This window comes from Leuciscus leuciscus, assembly GCF_965113295.1.
Source record: "Leuciscus leuciscus genome assembly, chromosome: 3".
In the NCBI taxonomy this organism is placed as follows: Eukaryota; Metazoa; Chordata; class Actinopteri; order Cypriniformes; family Leuciscidae; genus Leuciscus; species Leuciscus leuciscus.
The window spans coordinates 36,631,991-36,651,837 of NC_138727.1; the positions used below are offsets into that span (position 1 = coordinate 36,631,991).

General features: G+C 37.0%; 1 protein-coding gene across 4 annotated transcripts in view; it reads right to left on the bottom strand.

The window, feature by feature from the left end:
• The window catches only part of bcl9 (BCL9 transcription coactivator), a 107,301-nt gene that overhangs the window by 12,745 nt on the left and 74,709 nt on the right, over positions 1–19,847 (bottom strand). For all 4 annotated transcript variants that reach the window (XM_082163347.1, XM_082163346.1, XM_082163348.1 and 1 more), the window contains 2 exons: positions 14,103–14,180; positions 2,439–2,833 (listed from right to left, as the gene is read on the bottom strand). In XM_082163347.1, the coding sequence (XP_082019473.1) occupies positions 2,439–2,776 (338 nt within the window). In that variant the 5' untranslated portion in view covers positions 2,777–2,833; positions 14,103–14,180. The remainder of the gene's footprint in view (positions 1–2,438; positions 2,834–14,102; positions 14,181–19,847) is intronic.

Below are 19,847 nucleotides of genomic sequence, written 5' to 3' on the forward strand. Positions count from 1 at the left end.
ACCGGTGACGCAATTACAGTACTCTCAGTGACCTTATGTCCTAGCCCTGTTCTTTGTTGACAGAGTGCCAGGTTAATATTTAATCAAAACTCGTCAAACCAGTTCTCCCACAAGGTAGCCTCCATCCATACCCAATGTATTGGGTCCACAGTGTCCGGTTACATGCCAACTGTAAGAAAACCAGGGGAAACTATTTACACACCAACAGTAAGGGCTGGTCATTGTTGGACACCTTTGAGTTGCAATGGTGGCAATGGACAAGGAATAACAGTTTTACTGCCAGTTACACTCATATTCCTTGTCCACTGCCACCATTTTGGATCTTGAATGTGTGCCTGAAAGCGCAAACCACTTTCCAAAAGTAAGGTACCCGTTTCAGAGCTCTGCACACTACAATGCAAAATATTTTCCAACATTCAAGAGAAAATCCAAACTCCTTGGACAGCAGCTGCTAACATATACAAAATGGGGAGTGATTAGGCTATGTGCCATAGTGTTCACTGAAGGACTCCCAGGAGCCCCTCTGCAGACGCCTTAACCAGCTCCAGATCTGTGAATCAGCAAGAACAGCCATTTTGGAACCAACGTCCAGCAGGGCGGGATGTATAAGCTCTGGCTGAGCTGAAGTGGGTCAGTTTCTCATATGCTCAATGAGGTTCTGGACGCTTTCCAGGTCCAGCTCTGCCTTTAGGGCACAGTTTCCCCTGCACTTCTGCTGCAGTTACTTCAGCTTGCACTGGTTTCCTGTCCACAAGAGACAGCTCAATGGCCATAAGCAGAGTGGGAATTGCAATCAAGTGGGCAGCAAATAATTATTCGCTGGTGTGGTGCATCTCCATTAAAAAGAAATTAAAACAACTCCTCCTCATACACTTAAGAACAGTTTAATAAGATCGCAGTGAATTAAATGTATCTACATTTGCCCTACTGCATTAAAACGGTTTATTAACACATTTACCTAGGCAATACTATAAAACTAGAGATGAAACAAAAAAACAATTTTGATACTTTATTAACATTAGGAATGTTCAAAACTACATATTTTCAAAATCAACTAGTCGATGTGATCTAGATAGACATCCACTATTCAGTTGTTGGACAGCTAGTCGAAACTGTGGTGACATCCTTGTTGATTATTTCTTCAAGTAATTGATAAATTTCCATAAAAATTTAAAATATTGTTTTCAGCATTATCTTCACTTACTTCTAAACATTTTTGCATGCCACACTGCACAAAAAACTATTTTTATTAATTACAGAATTTTATTAATTTTAGCATTTTGTTGTACTGCTATATGCTTTACCATTGAAAAGATTGTGGTTAGATTTTTAAATGCTTTTGAAAGAAGTCTCTGCATTTGTCTCTGCAAAAAAAAAAAAAATTAATTACAAAATAAAATAACTACGGATTTTGTAGTAGACGATTTACTAATTTGTTCCCTCAAATTTACAAATTGTTAGCCTGGTAATACCAAACTCTGCTACTTCGCTTCGCATAATTGAAAAAGCGTTTTCTTTCTCGAGGGGGGGCGCTTGTCTGAAGTTTAAAATCATTGGTTACCCGTAAGCCAATCACATAACGTTTGGTTATGACGTGTGTTATGCGCTGGCTCAGCCGCATCTAACTTCCACTGTAAACACATGTATGATGCGAAAACAAAACCATCGAGCGAAATACCGGAGTGAACATGGCTGTGAATGACTTTTGCAGATTATGTGAAGTAAATTTACGCATCCACGGTACAATCAGCGTCTACATCACGGCTCTCAGCCCGCCCTCTCTTCGTTGATTGGCCGGAGGAAAACTGAGAGATAGGTCGCGGTCTCAGACTGAGTACAGAAGCGAACTGAAATTGAGCGGAAGTACGAAGTCTGACGTAGTCAGGCTAACAAATTGTGTGCACGATATAGCAAATCAAGGGAACGAATTAGTAAATCGTGTGCACGATTTAGCCTACTATTTTTTGTCCAGCATGTCATGTGAGGGGCTCCATAAATAAATATATTTATATGAAATGTATGAATATGAATATATTTGAATATGCAATTTATTCTTGTGATGCAAAGCTGAATTTTCAGCATCATTACTCCAGTCTTGAGTGTCACATGATCCTTCAGAAATCATTTAATGCCGATTTGCTGTTCAGGAAACATTGCTTATTATCATCAGTGTTGCTCTGCTTAATTATTTTTAGTGAAACCGTGATGCTTTTTATTTCAGGTTTTCTTTGATAAATAGAAATATACTTCTGACACACTATTTTTCTTTACTGTCACTTTTGATCAATTTAATACATCCTTGCTGAATAAAAGTATTCTTCTCATTTAAAAAATAAAAACATACCTACTTCAAACTTTTGATCTGTAGTGTATGTATACAAGTATAAAAGTTCAGTTTCAAGGAACAGTTCATATACTCGCATGTACGGTTCTCTCACCTCTGAGTGTTAGCCGATGGAGAGTTCCTCACTTTGGGGTTGCTGGAATGCATTGACGTCAGTCCCAGTGCGACAGAGGCAGGAGCAGTAGAGTGCTGGTGGGGACTGTGGGTGTGTGTATGTGTGTGGGAGTGTGTATGTGTAGTCGTGGGCGTAGCTTTGGCCCGGGTGCTCCGGGGCCCGGTATTGGGGGTTGCGACAGGGCTGCTGCAGTCCTGGCCCTCTTCTTGCCGTTCTTTGGCTCTCTCCTTCCTGCCTGAAGCGTTTCCTGTGGTTCCGGTAGCTGCGGTGGTAGCCGTGGCTGCTGCTGCTGGTCTCTCCTCCTGCACCTCCAGCATTCTCTGTGTGGGCTTGTCTGGAGTCTCCCTGAGGAGCCCTCACAGCCCCTGGCCACACTAAACACAAACAAACAAGTAAAGAACAGTGTGTTAAGACCATGAGAGCAGGCAAATATTTTCCTTGTACTTCACTTCAATTAATTTAATATCAAAGGCAATGTCCACACTAATACGGTTTCGTTTGAAAACGTATATTTTTCTCTCCGTTTTGGCCTTCCGTCCACACTGAGATGGTGTTTTTATTAATGAAAACAAAGCTTTTTTGAAAACGCACTCCAAAGTGGATACATTTGAAAACGCCGTTTTCGCGTTGTAGTGTGGACTGTGAAACCGGTGGTATTTAAAAACGATGATGTAAATTTAGTCATGTGATGTATATTGTACCAATAGATATTCATGTTTATACCTGTATTGTTCCTGTTATGTGCTATTCACTTTCACACTGCTGCTAAAAATATTCTACATTGCACACTCTTCATATCACAGTCCTGCAAAGATGACAGAATTTACTCACATTTGCGGCAATACATGAGAGCAGTCGCGTTTTAGACCAAACATATGGTGACTGTGTGCGACCTGGACCGCAAGAGTGAATGGTGAGATATTTGACTAAATGGCGTGATAACTTCATTATTTTTCCATCTGAATCATATCAGTGATCTTTTGTGGGGTTTTACGCATTCTCAGTAAGGTGAATTTAGCGTTTTCAGACGTTTTTCAAAAGTTTCTCATCCACACTGAAACGTCCGAAAACGCCTGTGTGGACGGAGAGCGTTTATAAACTAAACGTTTTCAAATGCATCCGGATTAATGTAGACGTAACCAAAGATTAAGAAAAAAACAAAACTACATCCATTGAAAAAAACAACAACAAAAAAAACTGGCAAACTTTCAGAAAATCAAAATGCAATAATCAAAATGTTTAACATTTAGAAAAAAACTAAATGTCCAACAAAACAATTTTTTTTAAATTATTATAAATATTAAAAAAATCTAAAATACAAGACACCAAACCAAATGTTAAAGCGCAATTTTGTATTCGTTTACATTTCACTGAATTAAAAAAGAAAAATATTCAAAACACACCATGTCTAGAAAAACATCTAAATACATGATTAGCCCATGTCTCAATAATAATATGTAGAGTTACCCAACCGATTTTGATCAAAAGTTTGGGGTTGTTAATTTTTTTAAATGTTATTGAAAGGAGTCTCATGATAATCAAGGATGCACTTACTTGATCAAAAACACAGTAAAGAAAATAATATTGTGACATTTTATTACAATTTAAAAAAACGTATTTTATTCCTGTGATACAAAGCTGAATTTTCAGCATCATTACTCCAGTCCTCAGTGCCACATGATCCTTCAGAAATCATTCTGATATGCTGATTTGCTGCTCAAGAAATTCTGCTTAATATTTTTGTGGATGTGTGTTACTTTTTTTTCAACATTCTTTCAAGAAAAGAAAGTTTGAATAGAAAGCATTAATTTGAAATAGTAACAACATTCCTAATGTTGCTAATGATCTTTAACTTTGATCAATTTAACGTCCTTTCCTGAAAAAAAAAAAAAAAATCCAAACATTTATTTTACTGATCCACAAACTTTGAATGGCAGTGTATAGTTTAAATCTACTTCTCTCCTTGCATTGCCACACCTAAACTAGCTCTAAAGTAATCAACTTCAAGTCACAGGTTTACTTGTTTGTACACCTGTGCAGACATGCTCCGTATGAGTTCTGAATAAGTGTCTATGAACATCCACAACAAACTAATACACCATGAAATCCACAGACCATTCCAACCCACATCCAAGACTAAAGTTCTCAAAAAATCTCAGTCATTCCAAGAATATAAGAACATTTTAAAACACTGCATATTAGCCAAAACACTGAAATTTAAGGTGAGAAAATGTGGAACTGTGAACCTGCCAGGCAGTGGCCATCATCCAAAATTGACTGAAGAGTCAGACCGAAGGGCACCAAAATACCGATTTGTTGAAAACAAGTAGTCATGTAACATCTCAGATGGAGGCGTGTGATAGACTGAAAGCAGTTTGCTGGTGGATCTTGTAGTCTGCACCAGAACGTTATACTGAGAACACATTTACAGTAAAGAGTATTTTCTCAGTAACAGGACTGGAAAACTTAAAAATCCAACCAAAATCGATGGAACCAAGGATGGAAAATTGGAGGATTCAAATAACCAATTGGACAATCCTTCGAAACATTCAGCAAAAGCCGGTCTCAGATGAAATCTGCAGATGTACTCCGATTTGAAGAGTTTGACTTGTTCATCTTGATTTAAGATTTGGGTCAGTATTTATTTATTTTTTTCTAAAGAAAATGAATACTTCTATTCAGCAAGGACACATTCATTTGATCAAAAGCAATAAAGACACTTATAAATGTTTTAAAAAATCTGTTTCAATTCAATGCTGTTCTTTTAAACTTTCAATTCATAAAATAATTCTGAAAAAAATTCTAATAAAATACATTTCTGAAGTGACACTTAAGACTGCTGAAAAGTTAGCTTTGCCATAAGAATAAATTACATTTTAAAATATATTAGAAATTTGATCATAATACAGATTACAGTGAAGAGAGAGAGAGAGAGAGAGAGAGAGAGAGAGAGAGAGAGAGAGAGAGAGAGAGAGAGAGAGAGAGAGAGAGAGAGAGAGAGAGTCAGGTTGAGAAGCATGTAATATGTACCACCTCAAAAACTCAACAGATAACCGACTAGTACAAATCTTTGTATTCCGCAATAACGCACAAAAATCACAGGAATGAGAATGATCATGTTTGTCTTTCAGGGTGTGCTAGTGCTTCCATGTGTGAATGAGATTGTGTTAACATGTAGTGGCCTTCTGCAGTTACGCAAACGCTAGCTTTCATAAGATATGAGAACCCTCTCAAAAAGCTGCAGTGTCAGACTGCGTTGTCATCCAGGAAATATTCAGGACCGCTTCCAAAACACTCAAATGATGCAAGCATCTCGCATATTCCCTCCCAGTTTAACAGTGAGGATTGAAAGACAGCACTAACTCAACCCTAACTTAATGCTTTTATGAAGCTTCTCAGAAAAAAGGGCAAATGTTTATTATAATGTATAATATGTGAATTAAAATTTAGGTAAATTCCAAACAAAACATTCCTAGTCGTTACGTAGTTTACCATCTAAACCCAATCGCAATCCAGCTTAACATTCTTTAAACACTTAAAACAACAACATATGCCACTAATACGTAATATGATTTAATATCAGAGCTCTATAGTGTGAGCATATTGTTTGCATTTGTAAGTTAAAATAATGTGTGTGAATGTGAAAAATTATTTGGCCACGATTAAAGGGATAGTTCACTTTGAAATTAATTTTTGGTATGTTTTAGCTTACCTCAAGGGCATCCAAGATGTAGGTGTCTTTTTTTCCGCAGTAGTTTCAATTTTGATATTTTTAGGTCAAACCGTTCTTGTCTGTCAGTCATATAATGCAGGTCGATGGTCACTGTCTCAAAGAGCATGCACAGAGTCCAAATTAAAACAATTCCCCGTCGTCCAAATTAAACAATTCCCCATCGTAAGTACACATTGATGGCCTAAGACACAAAACGAGCGGTTTGTGTGAGAAAACGAACAGTATTTATATAGTTTTTACCTCTTATACACAGCCATGTCCAAGTGATTTGATCTGACGTGTACGCAGACTGGTGCATAGATATATACACTAGATGTCGCCTTAAAGACATTCGTTCCAATGAACTGCCGTAGACAAGGCGACATCTAGTGTGTATATATCTAGGCGGCATATTCAGTCGCCATATTATATCTATGCACCAGTCTGACAGTGACTTTGAGACAGTGACCATAGACCTATGACTGACAGACAAGAACGGTTTGACCTAAAAATATCAAAACTGAAACTACTGCGGAAACAAAGACACCTACATCTTGGATGCCCTTGAGGTAAGCTAAAACATACCAAAAATTAATTTCAAAGTGAACTATCCCTTTAAAACTTAATATCATCAGAATAAAAACTCAATTCATTTAATGTTGCAAATTGTTTCACACTCTGATTGGCTGCTTTTCATTCATTTACATCATGTAAACAGATAAAGCAAGCATACATGCTGATGTGTTAACGCTTGTAATCGACTAATTAAAATGATTATAAAAGGAGAAGGTCAAGTCACACTGCAGGACTGAGAGTCAAATCTTCTGACACTGCCAGAATTTCGTCTGAGGTAAAATACCATAATATGTTTGCAGATATTTAAGAAACATGCAAAGTTCACATACTTTTTGCTCCGAAAAACAATGAAATGTGTGTTCGTGTCGGAATGTCTGTTTTTTGTTTTGGTCTGTGATCCGCCCACTGCCAATTTACCCAAAAGTATTTCGACACCCTGGGTTGCCAGTAGGTGGAAAGTATTGCAGCCATAAAGGCCAGCAAACAAAGTCAAACTGGGTCAGAGATCGCAGCTGCCTGTCCTCAATCTCCCACCCTGCATGAGCACCAAGTCTAAAGAGGGGGCGAGGGAAAAACACACCAATATTTAGAATTTGGACTGCAGTACCCATTTCAACCACTAGCTGTCAATATTACATATTGCACCTTTAAGAACATTTCTTACTAACACCGGTATTTGTGTGGAAACAGTCATCTGTGCGGTGCGGGTTGATTCCTCTCCCCCAAATTATAGAGATGAATTTAGCCCCAGACTGAGAAAATCGCTATGCGCTATTTTTGATTGGCCATTGGGATAGTTTTGTTGCGCAAACCTGGCAACCCTGATAGTGATACTTTATTTTCAGGAGTCTTTAATGACAAGTTCAAAAGAACAGCACTTATTTCAAATAGAATTTTTATAAAATGAAATTTTTTAATTTTATAAAAAGACATGAATGTCTTTAATGCCATTTTGCCATTTAATGCCTTTTGATCAATTTAATGCATCCTTGCGGGATTAATTTCTTTAACAAAAACAAGCAGTTTGATATCGAAAAGTAAAAAGGAAACACAGTAAGAGAAATGAACATGTCAATTGAGGCAGCCATTTCAATTTTTTGTCATTTAAAGCGTGGTTTCCTTGCATGGCCCCTCTCTCTCCTCTTGAACCCACACTTGCATACTGACATTCTCAGATTTCACCGTTTGCAGTGTGAGAGGCCGGTGTGCTGCTCTAATGGCGTACAGCGGCAGCAGCATGGCCTTGACGTCAAGCGTTCTCCAGCCCGCCATAGACATTTCTCTTCATGCACGCACACCCACCAACACCGTTGCCAGGGCAACCCCAACCGACAGGCCCTGGATCTACAACAGCCTCAAAAACACACGCGCACCCACCAATCTGCTTGAAGAATTATAACACATGGGCACTTAAAAGGTACAGACAGATATTGCACACAGTTTTACTACATTTCTAAATGTTTCTAAAGGCTTACAAGAGACAGAGGATTTTTCTCCTAGAAATAGCATGCACTAACAAATACTCATATTTTTTCAAAATGCGAAATTATTTGATATGAAAAAAAATCGATGTCTATTTTGATTTTGAAAAAAACCTGTTAAACTGAACGCCCGATTGTGAGTCTAAGAAGCCTGGGACGAGGTTTGAACTTGATGCAAGAAACGGGTGAAGAGAATGCATGTTGTGCATTCAAGCTCAGACTTTTCCACTTCCTTCTCAGAAATGGACAAACATTCCAGTATGCGCTTACACTTCCTGTCCAGCCTTGAGTGAGTGGGAACAAGAAAGAGGTGAAAACAGCGGCCAGTGCGATGAGATATCCAGTTAATATCCAGCCATCTGGAATGGCGTGATGAAATAAATCTAATATATAGAGACAAGAGAGGTCAAAACCACCAAAACATACCCTTTCAATGAGAAGAAAATCACAGCTTCAACAATGCAGGCTGAAAATATTCACACTTTTAATATAGCCTATCGTACATAAAATAAAATAAAATAAAATGTTAACATTACAGTAATTAAGAAAAATGTAACTACATATTTTTTCCTATGCATTTATTAGCATATAACTTTGTATGTAACAAACAAAATATAAAACATTTTTAGTTTACAGTCGTGCCCTTGCAAAATCAGCAAAATGTTTTATTCGCTGATGCCCTCAGCCAAAACGATTTGCCAGGGAACAAATTATAGATTAATGAGACCAAAGATCGCCCGTTAGATATACACAAGACGAATTATATCTCATGTTTAACCACTAGACTTGAGACATCTAGATGCCTTACCTCGGCAGAAGGACTAGCCGAGGTAAAGCTGTTCCAGGCGGGGTACATGAGCGCTGAGCGCCCGGTGATCGCCTGGATCTCACAACTCAAACGTTAGATCAAAATTTCAGATAGGTGCTATCTTTATAAATAAACCACAGATTTGAGCTTTAAACAACTACATTCTCGCCTGAAAAACTGTTAAAACTACATTTCGTGACACAATAACCATAGTATTTTAAATTATGCGGGTTTTCCCCTCTGCTATTGACAGCTTGCTGGTTGGTGCAAGATGCATTCTGGGATACCTGGCTGTCTCAAGACCACTCGCACAAGTCACCTCTCGATGCATCCTCGGTAAAAGGGGCGGATCAAGAACACATCCGGGGATTTGTACTGGACTTGGCTAGATGTGAACAATGAATTGGAACAGTACTTGGGCAGTGACTGATGATTTTTCACAAGTCCACAAGAACGCACATTGAGAAACAGCCAGAAAGAAAGAAAGATAGATTCAAATGTATTGTGCAGTGCCACAGAAGCAGATCAAGCCAGTTCGCTGTATATTTGCACAATCCATTACCGCAAAACTGGCACAGCAATATCAAGGCTACACGGCAAGGCGCTCGGGATGCGGCCGGCGGGCGGTTCTGCTACGGGGCATCATCAGGAACGCAAACAGGCAAATAGGAAAATAGCAGGAGGTGCGTCGTGCACACAGACAGCAGAGCTGGACGCCACAGAGCCGTGAGGCTTAAATGACTATATGAACTGTGTAATGGGCTGTTTACGGCAGAGGTCCTGCCACCCTTATTCAGTTAAAGCAAAGCTTCCTAAACTGCATTTCCATTTTGCATGGCTCAAGGGCTGTATGCTCCCACTTATAAATCATAAAGAGACTGTGCATGTGTGTAGGAGACGTGTGGGCCCGACCACTCACGCGTGCGGCATCATGGTGAAAAGGATTTTTTATATTTTTCCACAGAGACAAAAAGAGCTGCAATAACCTTGAAAGCCATTGCCTTTGGGTGGAAAAAAATAAATAAACACATGCACACACTTAAGTTGTCGTTTAATGCTAGCTGTGGTTTTCCGTACCAAAATCCTAGTCTTTACCAATATAGACGCCGTATGAAACTAGTATTATATTGCTATTAGACGGAGCTTCTGTTAATATAATAAAGACAGCTAAAGAGACAGCTAGCATGATTTAAGGCTAGATATAGCAGCCAGAACAAACAGTCGACATAAAATCCATCAATCTGAACTGTTCAGTGTTAGATGGTTACGGAGAAAGGTTTTCATTCCTTATAAAAATGGCCAGACATATGCAAATCCCATTTATAATGCACAAATGATTAAGTCTAAACTGACCGTCTGCCTTGGCTTACTGCCTGCAGTGACAAAAAACAAGCAGCTCTGCCTGTCAATTGTAGATTATTGACTAACTGCAGGGCCGTCGCAGACTGAGCCATCCAGACATTCATGCATCGACAGACACTTTTACACAAAACAAATAGCAGTGCATTCAAACTATACATTGTATAGCGTAAATCGAACTCACGACCTTCGCATTGCCATCTCAAGGCTCAAGCTACAGGTATGTTTCAATGACTACGTTTACATGTGCACCACCAATAATGCAATTTTTTACAATAATCAGATAAAGGACTTAAAGGGTAACTCTCGCCAAAATGCAACCTAGGCTCTTTTTGTTAATCTACTCGAGGCAAACTTTCGTTTAAAAGCATAATTAGAATGGAAACGCCACTTTTAAGTTTGACCGTATTTTCATTTTAGGTTAAATGCCTTGCGAATGGGGCACTTTTACGATAGCATAAAAAAAAATCGCTATTTTTAAAACACTAAGAAGGCTCGACACAACATGAAACTTTGCTCGAAGTATCACCAGGGGCTCTACACATGAACTCGAGCATTGAGAACAATGTTTGTGTACACAGAGTTTACTAAAAAGAAAGATTTTGAACAATGTTCTCAATGCTCGAGTTAACGTTGCATCGAGCATCCTTAGTGTTTTAAAAATAGCGATTTTTTATGCTACCATAAAAGTGCCCCCTTCACTCCAATTCACAAGGCATTTAAACCTAAAACGAAAATACGGTCAAACTTAAGTGGCGTTTCCATTCTAATTATGCTTTTAAATGAAAGTTTGCCTCGGGTAGATTAACAAAAAAGAGCCTAGATTGCATTTTGGCGAGAGTTAACCTTTAATCGCAGCGAGATGTTTACATGACACGAGCACTCCCGTTTACATGCCATTTTCGTTATTCTGATTATTCGCTAAGAAGTGGTTATTTTCACTGCCATTCTTCTCAAACTCCCAATGGATAGCACAAATGATGAACACACAGTAGGTGTTTTAATCCACTTACACCAAATGCAAAACACATATTCGGCACCATGATGAACATAGCAATGCCAATGTAACGCTTCTCTGCGTGAAGATACGGAATAGAGACTTACAGAAACGCGTCCACCATAAACACAGCAGCACACTTACGAACTGATAAGTGACTTCATGTAATTAGTCTATTTAGTCAGGCCTGCACCTGCAGATCTTTCTTCCAGCTGAGATCTGCTCGAACACACCTGACTGTAATTTATAAGTGATAAAGTGAACCAAAGACCCTGATTAGCTCTTTCAGGTGCGAATTTAATTACAGCCGTAGCTCAAGTCTGCAAGGCGGCAGATCTTCAGCAGGAGGACCGAGCACCTCAGATCTATTTAAGGAATTTTAAAGAATCTAACAATATTTAAAAAATAAAACAAACAAAATTAAATGCAAAATTAGGGATGTCAAAAGGACTGGTTGTAGAACTATCAAGTTCCACAATATCTGTAGTAGACAGAAAATAAATAAAAGAGAACAGCACTCACTGCTCTTTGCTCGGTAACTTTAAAACAATTTAAATACATAAGTCCTCTACAATCTAACATGAACAAAACTTTTAGCCTGTACTAATTTTAATTACAGGTCTCTTTCTCAGTCAAACCAATCAGTATTAGATAATCAGCATTAAACAAACTCTTACTAAATGATTTACAGGCAATAAACACGCAGTAAACACCATGCTAATAATTTAATTGTTACTTGAAGGCTACACTGCATTGTTTTATTGTTTAAAGAGGAATGTTCATTTAGCATATTAGTTTTTGTGGTATCAAAATGATCAGAATCAATCAAATTTGCCCACAGCTATATAGCAAAACAAATGAAAGTGAGCACTAAACACAAATGACGGATCAAGTAATCCAATTTTACAACCATTAATTGCACTGCTAAAGTAAAGCTAAAGACAACTCAGTTCAATCACTTCAAGCTCAGTTCTTAGCAGTGCATACTGGGAGAGGGGAAACGGTTGAGATGTGTACTCTGTCATTCTTACAGATAAAGGGATTCATTGGTCATAAACCAGCATTATTAGCTAAAAGTTAATTAATTGGGGGTTTTCAATACATTGAGCTTTATTTCTCTCTAAATTGACTAGAGAAGATATATTGTGAGGGGGGGATGGGGCTTTATTATTATTTGCAAACTTCTTCAGAGCCAAACAAATAAATCCTGAACTATAATTATTAATTTTGGGAGCCATATTACGAGACCCAGAACTTTTTTTTTCACAGAGAGGACACATTCTATTACAGCATCCACTAAGTTCATTTAGTGCCCAGATCCTTCCGAGGAATGCTATACGCTCCCACAGATTATACTGGAAAATGGCCCCAATGTACAAATGCCTAAACCAATAGGGGTCCATCTATTTGTTAAAAAAAGTCCACATGTGTGAATGAAGGTCATGAACAATGGCTGTAATGATCACCACATATCTTGAACCAGTTGAGGATGTCTGGTCCAGAAATATCCCAACAAACTCCAAACCATCAATGGACATAAATTGTCCAGAACAGTTTTCAGTTATAACATGAATAGGGTCAGTAATAAGAAATTAATAATTGGTAACACTTTACAATAAGGTTCATTAGTTAACTACATTAGTAAGCATGAACTGCACTTAAACAGCATTTATTAATCTTTGTTAATTTCAACATTTACTAATACTTTATTATAATCTTGTTAACATTAGTTAATGCACTGTGAACCAACATGAACAAACAATGAACAGTTGTATTTTTATTAACATTAACAAAGATTAACAAATACAGTAACAAATGTATTGCTCATAATGAACCTTATTGTAAAGTATTACCAAATAATTTTATTCAACAAGGATGCATTCATTTGATCAAAAGTGAAAGTAAAGTCTAAGGATGCACCAAAATTAAAATTCTGGGTCAAAACTGAAAATTCAGGATGCACCAACAATAATCAATTAATTAATTAATTAATTAATTAATTAAACTTATTTAATAAATCACCACTCAAATAGCTTAAACTGAGTTGTACAAACAATTAAAATGCACATTAAAGTTTTTAGATCAAGAGTTTTTATAATCAAAACGTGCCATTGTTTATTCAACATGTGTTTTTGTCACTGATTTCGCCCAGAAACCGAAAATAGCTGTAGCCGAAATTTCGTTGCATCCCAAGTTAGGACATTTACCATGTTATAAATGATCCATTTCATATAAATGTTGTTCTTTTAAACTTTCTATTAATCAAAGAATCCTAAAAAAAAAAAAGACAAATTATTATCATAGAAATGTAAAGCAGCAACACTGGTATTAACATCGATAATAATAATTATTTACTGAGCAGTAAATAAACATAAGAATGATTTCTGAACATTTATTGAAAATTCTGATTTGCCATCACAGGAATAAATTACACTTCAACATATATTAAAATCGAAAACTGTTTTTTTAAATTGTGATAATATTTCACAATACTACTGTTGTTACTATATTTCTGATCAAATAAATGCAGCCATGGTGAGCATAAGAGACTTCTTTAAAGAACATAAAAAAAAAATATATATATATATATATATATAGTACAGACCCCACACTCGTGAACATGTATGAAACCCATAAATACATCACAGCTGTTGTTTGACATGGATGTGTTAACACAGGCATGAAAATAAGATATGTAAGCTGCACTCACCATGTCCCTCTTTGTCACGATATAGCTGTGGCCATGACTGCACTGACTGCAACAGAACACCACCAACCGCACAACGATCTAAGAGAGAGAGAGAGACAGAGAATACACATTTATTAAACGCACTCAGAGGGCCAATGTTACACCGCTGAGGAAATGCTTTAAGAGGGAAGAGTAGTGTGTTAAAGCCAAATCTGCAGAATGGACTGAGGTAATGGCTTGATTAATAATAGATGGGCGAACCAGATTTTGATTGAATGACACTTGTTTGAAATGTGTATCATTATAAAGAACCTTCAGAATTGTCAAGCTTGTCAAACCCTCTCCCACACTCACACTATAAGCTGTAATATACCATTATGAAGCCTGTGAAAGGATATCAATCAAATCACCATTTACTCACCCATGCCATTTAATACCTGTATGATTCCTTGTCTTAAATATGCAAAAGCAAGAATGACATTTGAAAGTGGATACCAAGAATTTTTTACTTTTTTCGTCATAAAATACTGTTCAAATGTATATGATCAGTAAGATTTTCTTGTTTTTAAAAGTAATAATTGTACTACATTTTAAAATAGTGTTGGCACGATGCTGGAATTTCTAACTTTGATACAAAACCTTGAAAAAAATCAATATTCGATACTATTTTCGATACCATGTGGAAAACCGCCATATAGGCTAATGCCCAAACAGATTGATTTTTGATTTTTGTTGCAATAGCTTACACAGTGAGGCTTTATTTGAAACTTTGAACTAAATTTACAAAAAAATATAAGTAAACAAAAAGAACAAAAAGTAAACGAATTACAAAAACAATAGCACAAATACAATATAATTAATAATATACTTAATAAAATAAACACGGCTTTAAGTTTTTCAGGTGGGTCTAATAGTATTCAGGTAAGAAATAGCAGTGAGAAGCTTGTACATGGCTTGGCTCCCTCACCACTCACTGCTTTAATAAAGCAGAAAACAACTCTTGTTAGACACACCAGATCTGTGGCAAGAGGGGATTGTGTAATACAAATGAGGAGAACTGCCTTTGGACAGTCAGTTTTTTCAGTGAGAGCAGCTCAGCTGCACATAGAACAGTCTGTCTACATCTATCAGAGACTGGGATTCATATTGGTCATTTAAAATTACCTTAAAATCATAGTTAAAAGACAATCAAGTGTGTGCCCATACTTTGTAGCTATTTCAAATCACCTGAAGCGTGCTTTGCCTTGTTTTATGTTTTGCTGTCCTTGTTTTAAAACGTACTTTATGTATTCTTATGAAATGTGGTCTACTGTAAGTATTGTTCATTTGTTTTAATGTATTTTATCTGACATTACACCTGCCCAGGGACTACAGTTGAAAATTAGCCAAGTTGGCTAAACTGGCACATTGACAAATGTTTATTAATGTGCACTCTCCCTGTAACTCTAAACTGTATAAATAAATAAATAAAAATACTAATAGATATCAAATGTAAAATAACACTGGATAGTTTTCACTGTAAAAATTAAATACAGATTAATGCTTACAAATAAAGTTAACAAAAGTTATTCAGTCAAGAGTAGTGAGTGATTCTCTCTGTCTTTTGTTCTTTGATTAACATGACGGACAGCAACAGGTATATTAGGCTGCCATGACTTGAGTTTATGCACGGATCCAATATACTGTTACATAACTGTTCACCTGAATATCCGCCAAGACTGGTATTTTAAAATCGTTTGGTGTGTATTTGACAGTTTAAGCCACGAAAAAGAACTCAATTTTGCACTCTCGAGCTGTTTGAGAGGCGGCCTTATGTGCGCTCCACTTATATAGATCAGTGGTGCGGTTGCTTTTGGTGTGAGTGTGAAACCTTAAAGAATGATTAAAATGATGTGCAATACAAGCACTATTCAAACGGAGCGAATGAGACGAGTGAGTGAAAGGAGGCAGGTGGGTGTGTGTCAATTCGCCTTCAAAGAGAAGATGGAGCGAGAACACGCAGCTGGTATCGGTGTATCAGTACTGCAGAAAAGGAGTGTTGGAACCATTTCAGATATTTCAGTATCGATGCGTATCGAAATTAGGGATGCACCGAAACAAATTCTGGATGCACTTGGCTGAAACCGAAAACGACCTTTTTTAATAAATACTAATTTCTTATTTTAAATTAGTTTTTTGGTATAACTGTATATTAGACTTATTTTAATTACATTTGATTGAATCTGAATTTTTTTTAAAACAAGACATTAAAATAAATCACACTTTTATTTTAAGTACCACACCAAAATGGGAGAGAAAATATATTAAATATCAATATATTGGCCTATTCTTCATTCAGTTCTATGCAACAGAATCAGATAGGCCCTAACTATTTATTGTTTGACCAATTATCAAAATAAAGTATAGTCCAAGAAAGATATTATTAACAGAGCATGTGAGAGGCTATGGGGGGCGGATCAGTCAAGTCACATTTATTTATATAGCACTTTTTACAATACAGATTGTTTCAAAGCAGCTTTACAGTGATAACAGGCGATGTGACCAATCATAATCCGCCATCCGCCGAATCCGCTCATTTTTGTCCGACAAAACAGTCAGGAAAGTTAGTAGATTAACGTTGGAGGATTTGAACTTGAAAAACAGAGTGTACTGACGTCTTTCCACGGTTAAAACAACATTCCTTCTGATGTTCATTAATGTTTATTTGATGCTATAAATGAACTAGAAGGAAGAGATGATCGGTTCACGAGCAGCTTTAACTGAGGCTCTACAGCGATCTGTCACGACACATTAAACAGCCACAAAACTGTATTTTTATTGTTTAAATTGGTTTAAAAAAAGTTGAAAGTTGAGACTTTGCTTCATATCAAAAGTAACCTGATTTGTCCTGTCTGTCAGTGTGTTGTCAGAGTCCTCTTTGCTCCGCGATGTATTTTTCACTGCGTGAGAACATGATGTGGCGTGAGAGAGGCGTGGCTTGTCGGACATAGCAACAGTAACTAAAGGGGGCGGGTCTTTGCGGTCAATTTGAGCGACTTTGCTTTTCTGGTGAGCATGAGTGGTACAAAAAAAACACCACACTAACATGTAAAGTCTTTGGAACAAGCACAAATACAGCAAAGTAGACATTTAAATGCATTGACCAGGTGAGGGGCTCTTCTATTCCAAGCGTGATGAAGTCTGCAAGCTTGTACCTTGCAGTTCGAGAGTAGGTGAATGAATAAAAGCGAAAGAGAAAGTGTGAATCTGTGTGGGTGTCCCCAAATATAATAAACTTAAGACATGAAAGAACTTTATCAAAGGTTCCAAGCACTGGTAAAAACATGTCGCCCACAAACTAAGCTTCAAAACCCACAATCAGACAAAGAGCAGAGAAATACAACGGTGTGAAGACATGACGCATTGTTTTGTTTTAAAGTGACACTCTAAATCCCATCAGAAGCATCCTCATATAATGAGGTCACTTCCTACTCCAAACAGGAGCTGATCAACATCCAGTTTCCTCTTTCCCCAGAGTCGTTAAAAGAATCTTCCTGCATCTGGCTCATTGTCATTGCCAAGTCCAGTGAAGCCTAAGTTGATTATGACGACATTTTATTATTTGTACTACTTTTAACTGGATAGTGGCAAAGGTGGGTGGTATTGTGAACTAAAGTTTCCTGCACGCTATTTGTTGAAGCATGTGCACGATTCAACAAGCATGGTATTTTGGTTTAATAAATGTGAGCATCAATTTTAAAAAGGCATTTAGTTGGGTCAGCAAAATATCACACCAAATCAAACCAGAAGAAACTGTGCATCTCCACATGAGAACCATTTCTGTGCTGTTTCTAACAGTGAAATTATTTCTTCTAATGTGACATCAATTGGCCATATCATCGGAGGAAGTCACATTCAGTGCAAGCTCCAGTGTGATGTTGAGCCACTACCAGAGACCAAACGGCTGCAGAACCCAGATTATTCTATGGTCACCAGCACAGCACAGTGTGACTTTAATGTGTTTAAGGATAGACAGAGTGAGAGACAGACATTGACATAATGTGACTGCAAAAGCAGGTTCTCTGTATAAGATAAACACATCAACACAATGTTTCAATTTCTCCTACACATACAAACACACATTATAACCATTTAAACTTTCCAGACCAGGGGTTTACTCACTTATGTAGTTCCTAATTCATATGTCGTTTTCTTCTGTGGAACACAGAACAAGACCCTTTTAAATAATGCTCAGGCAAAAAAAAAAAAATTAAAAAAAAAATTAAATAGAATAAAAAAATGAAACGAAAATGTTAAATTAAATTGAAAAAAATTATAAAATAAAAATAATAAAATAAAACAAAAATAAAACAAAAATAAGATTAAAAAGAAACCAAAAATAAAATAAAAAATAAAAATAAATCCAGAGCGTTTCCCTGCCAATGGCCCAAGATACTGCTCCAACATCCCTGTGTCCCTACATAGGAAAAGCAATTTGGAGATTGCATGGATGGAAACTAAAAAAAGAAAATATTTAAAAAAAATAAGTAAATAACTGTACTGTGCAAACTGTCCAAACACCTCAAGTACAGCAAGCAGTCAGCATGTCAAGTCCTGTCACTGAAACTTGTATAAAAAAATTTAAAATATATATATATATATATATATATATATATAAAAAGGGAAACTATTCCCTATTAGAATAGTCAGTTTAGTAAGACAACTAGTTGTGATCCATTAACATTCACACCCACTATTATCAGTCTTCTAATGCTATACAATAGCAAACCAAAAGACTAAAAGTTTAACATTTCCGCTTCAGCATTTAGTGCATCATGAGAGTGAGTTATTAATGGAAGTTTTCATTATGGGTTGATTGCTCCTTTAAATCCACTATGAAAGCATAAACAACACTTATAACTTTTTAACAATCTCACAAAACATTAACGACCTTTCCTCGCCTTTCCTTGTTTCCTGTCAATCACATCAAGGCTTTTCTCATTCAGCATTTAAAAACATCCTTCAACCTGCCCGTGTCTACGCCCAGGGTTGTTATAGTCAATCTTTATAACAGTTTTACAGTTATGTATTAAAGGCTTACAAAATTTGTATCCGCACCGAGCTAGGTGACGGCAGACAAGCAAACGAGAGGTGCTAACAAAAGCCTCAACTGGGTGTCGTCATGAGTCTGTCAGATAATGTTGCCTCAAATTATAGGTTATTTTGTGTGCGAACACACATACTTCAATCAGAGGACAGTGACGCAAGCAGACATGGAACGACTTAACCTTTTGCTGCACAGAGCTCTCACAATAGAATTCCACACATGCTCCAACAAACCAGTTTATGTGTTCTGGGAAGACTGGTGCAGAAACCTATAGGCTTCCCCGCAGCTGGAAGGCAATGATTCAGTCTCTGTCCAGAACTGTGGAACAAAAATAAGCCTTGCTCTCACGGCCAATCTGAACCTGAGTGTATTGTACCTCTCTGGCCCTCACAAAGGAAGTAGAACACTCTAGAAAAGCATTTAGGGCTCAATCTAGAAAGCATAAAAATGTACTGTATCAAAGATAGGAAATCTGATCAAACACATTCTTAGAATCACACTAAATGAATCTTCGTGCAATCAGTGTTTGGGATTGACAGCGATATTTCACTGAGTCTTTACGACTGGAGCAAATGCTCAAAACCTAGAAAAAATAAATGTGTCAGGAATTAGTTTTTGCTGAATGGGTTCAGAGGATCACCTACTGAGTTGGTACGATTTTTTTTTTATGTTTTTGAAAG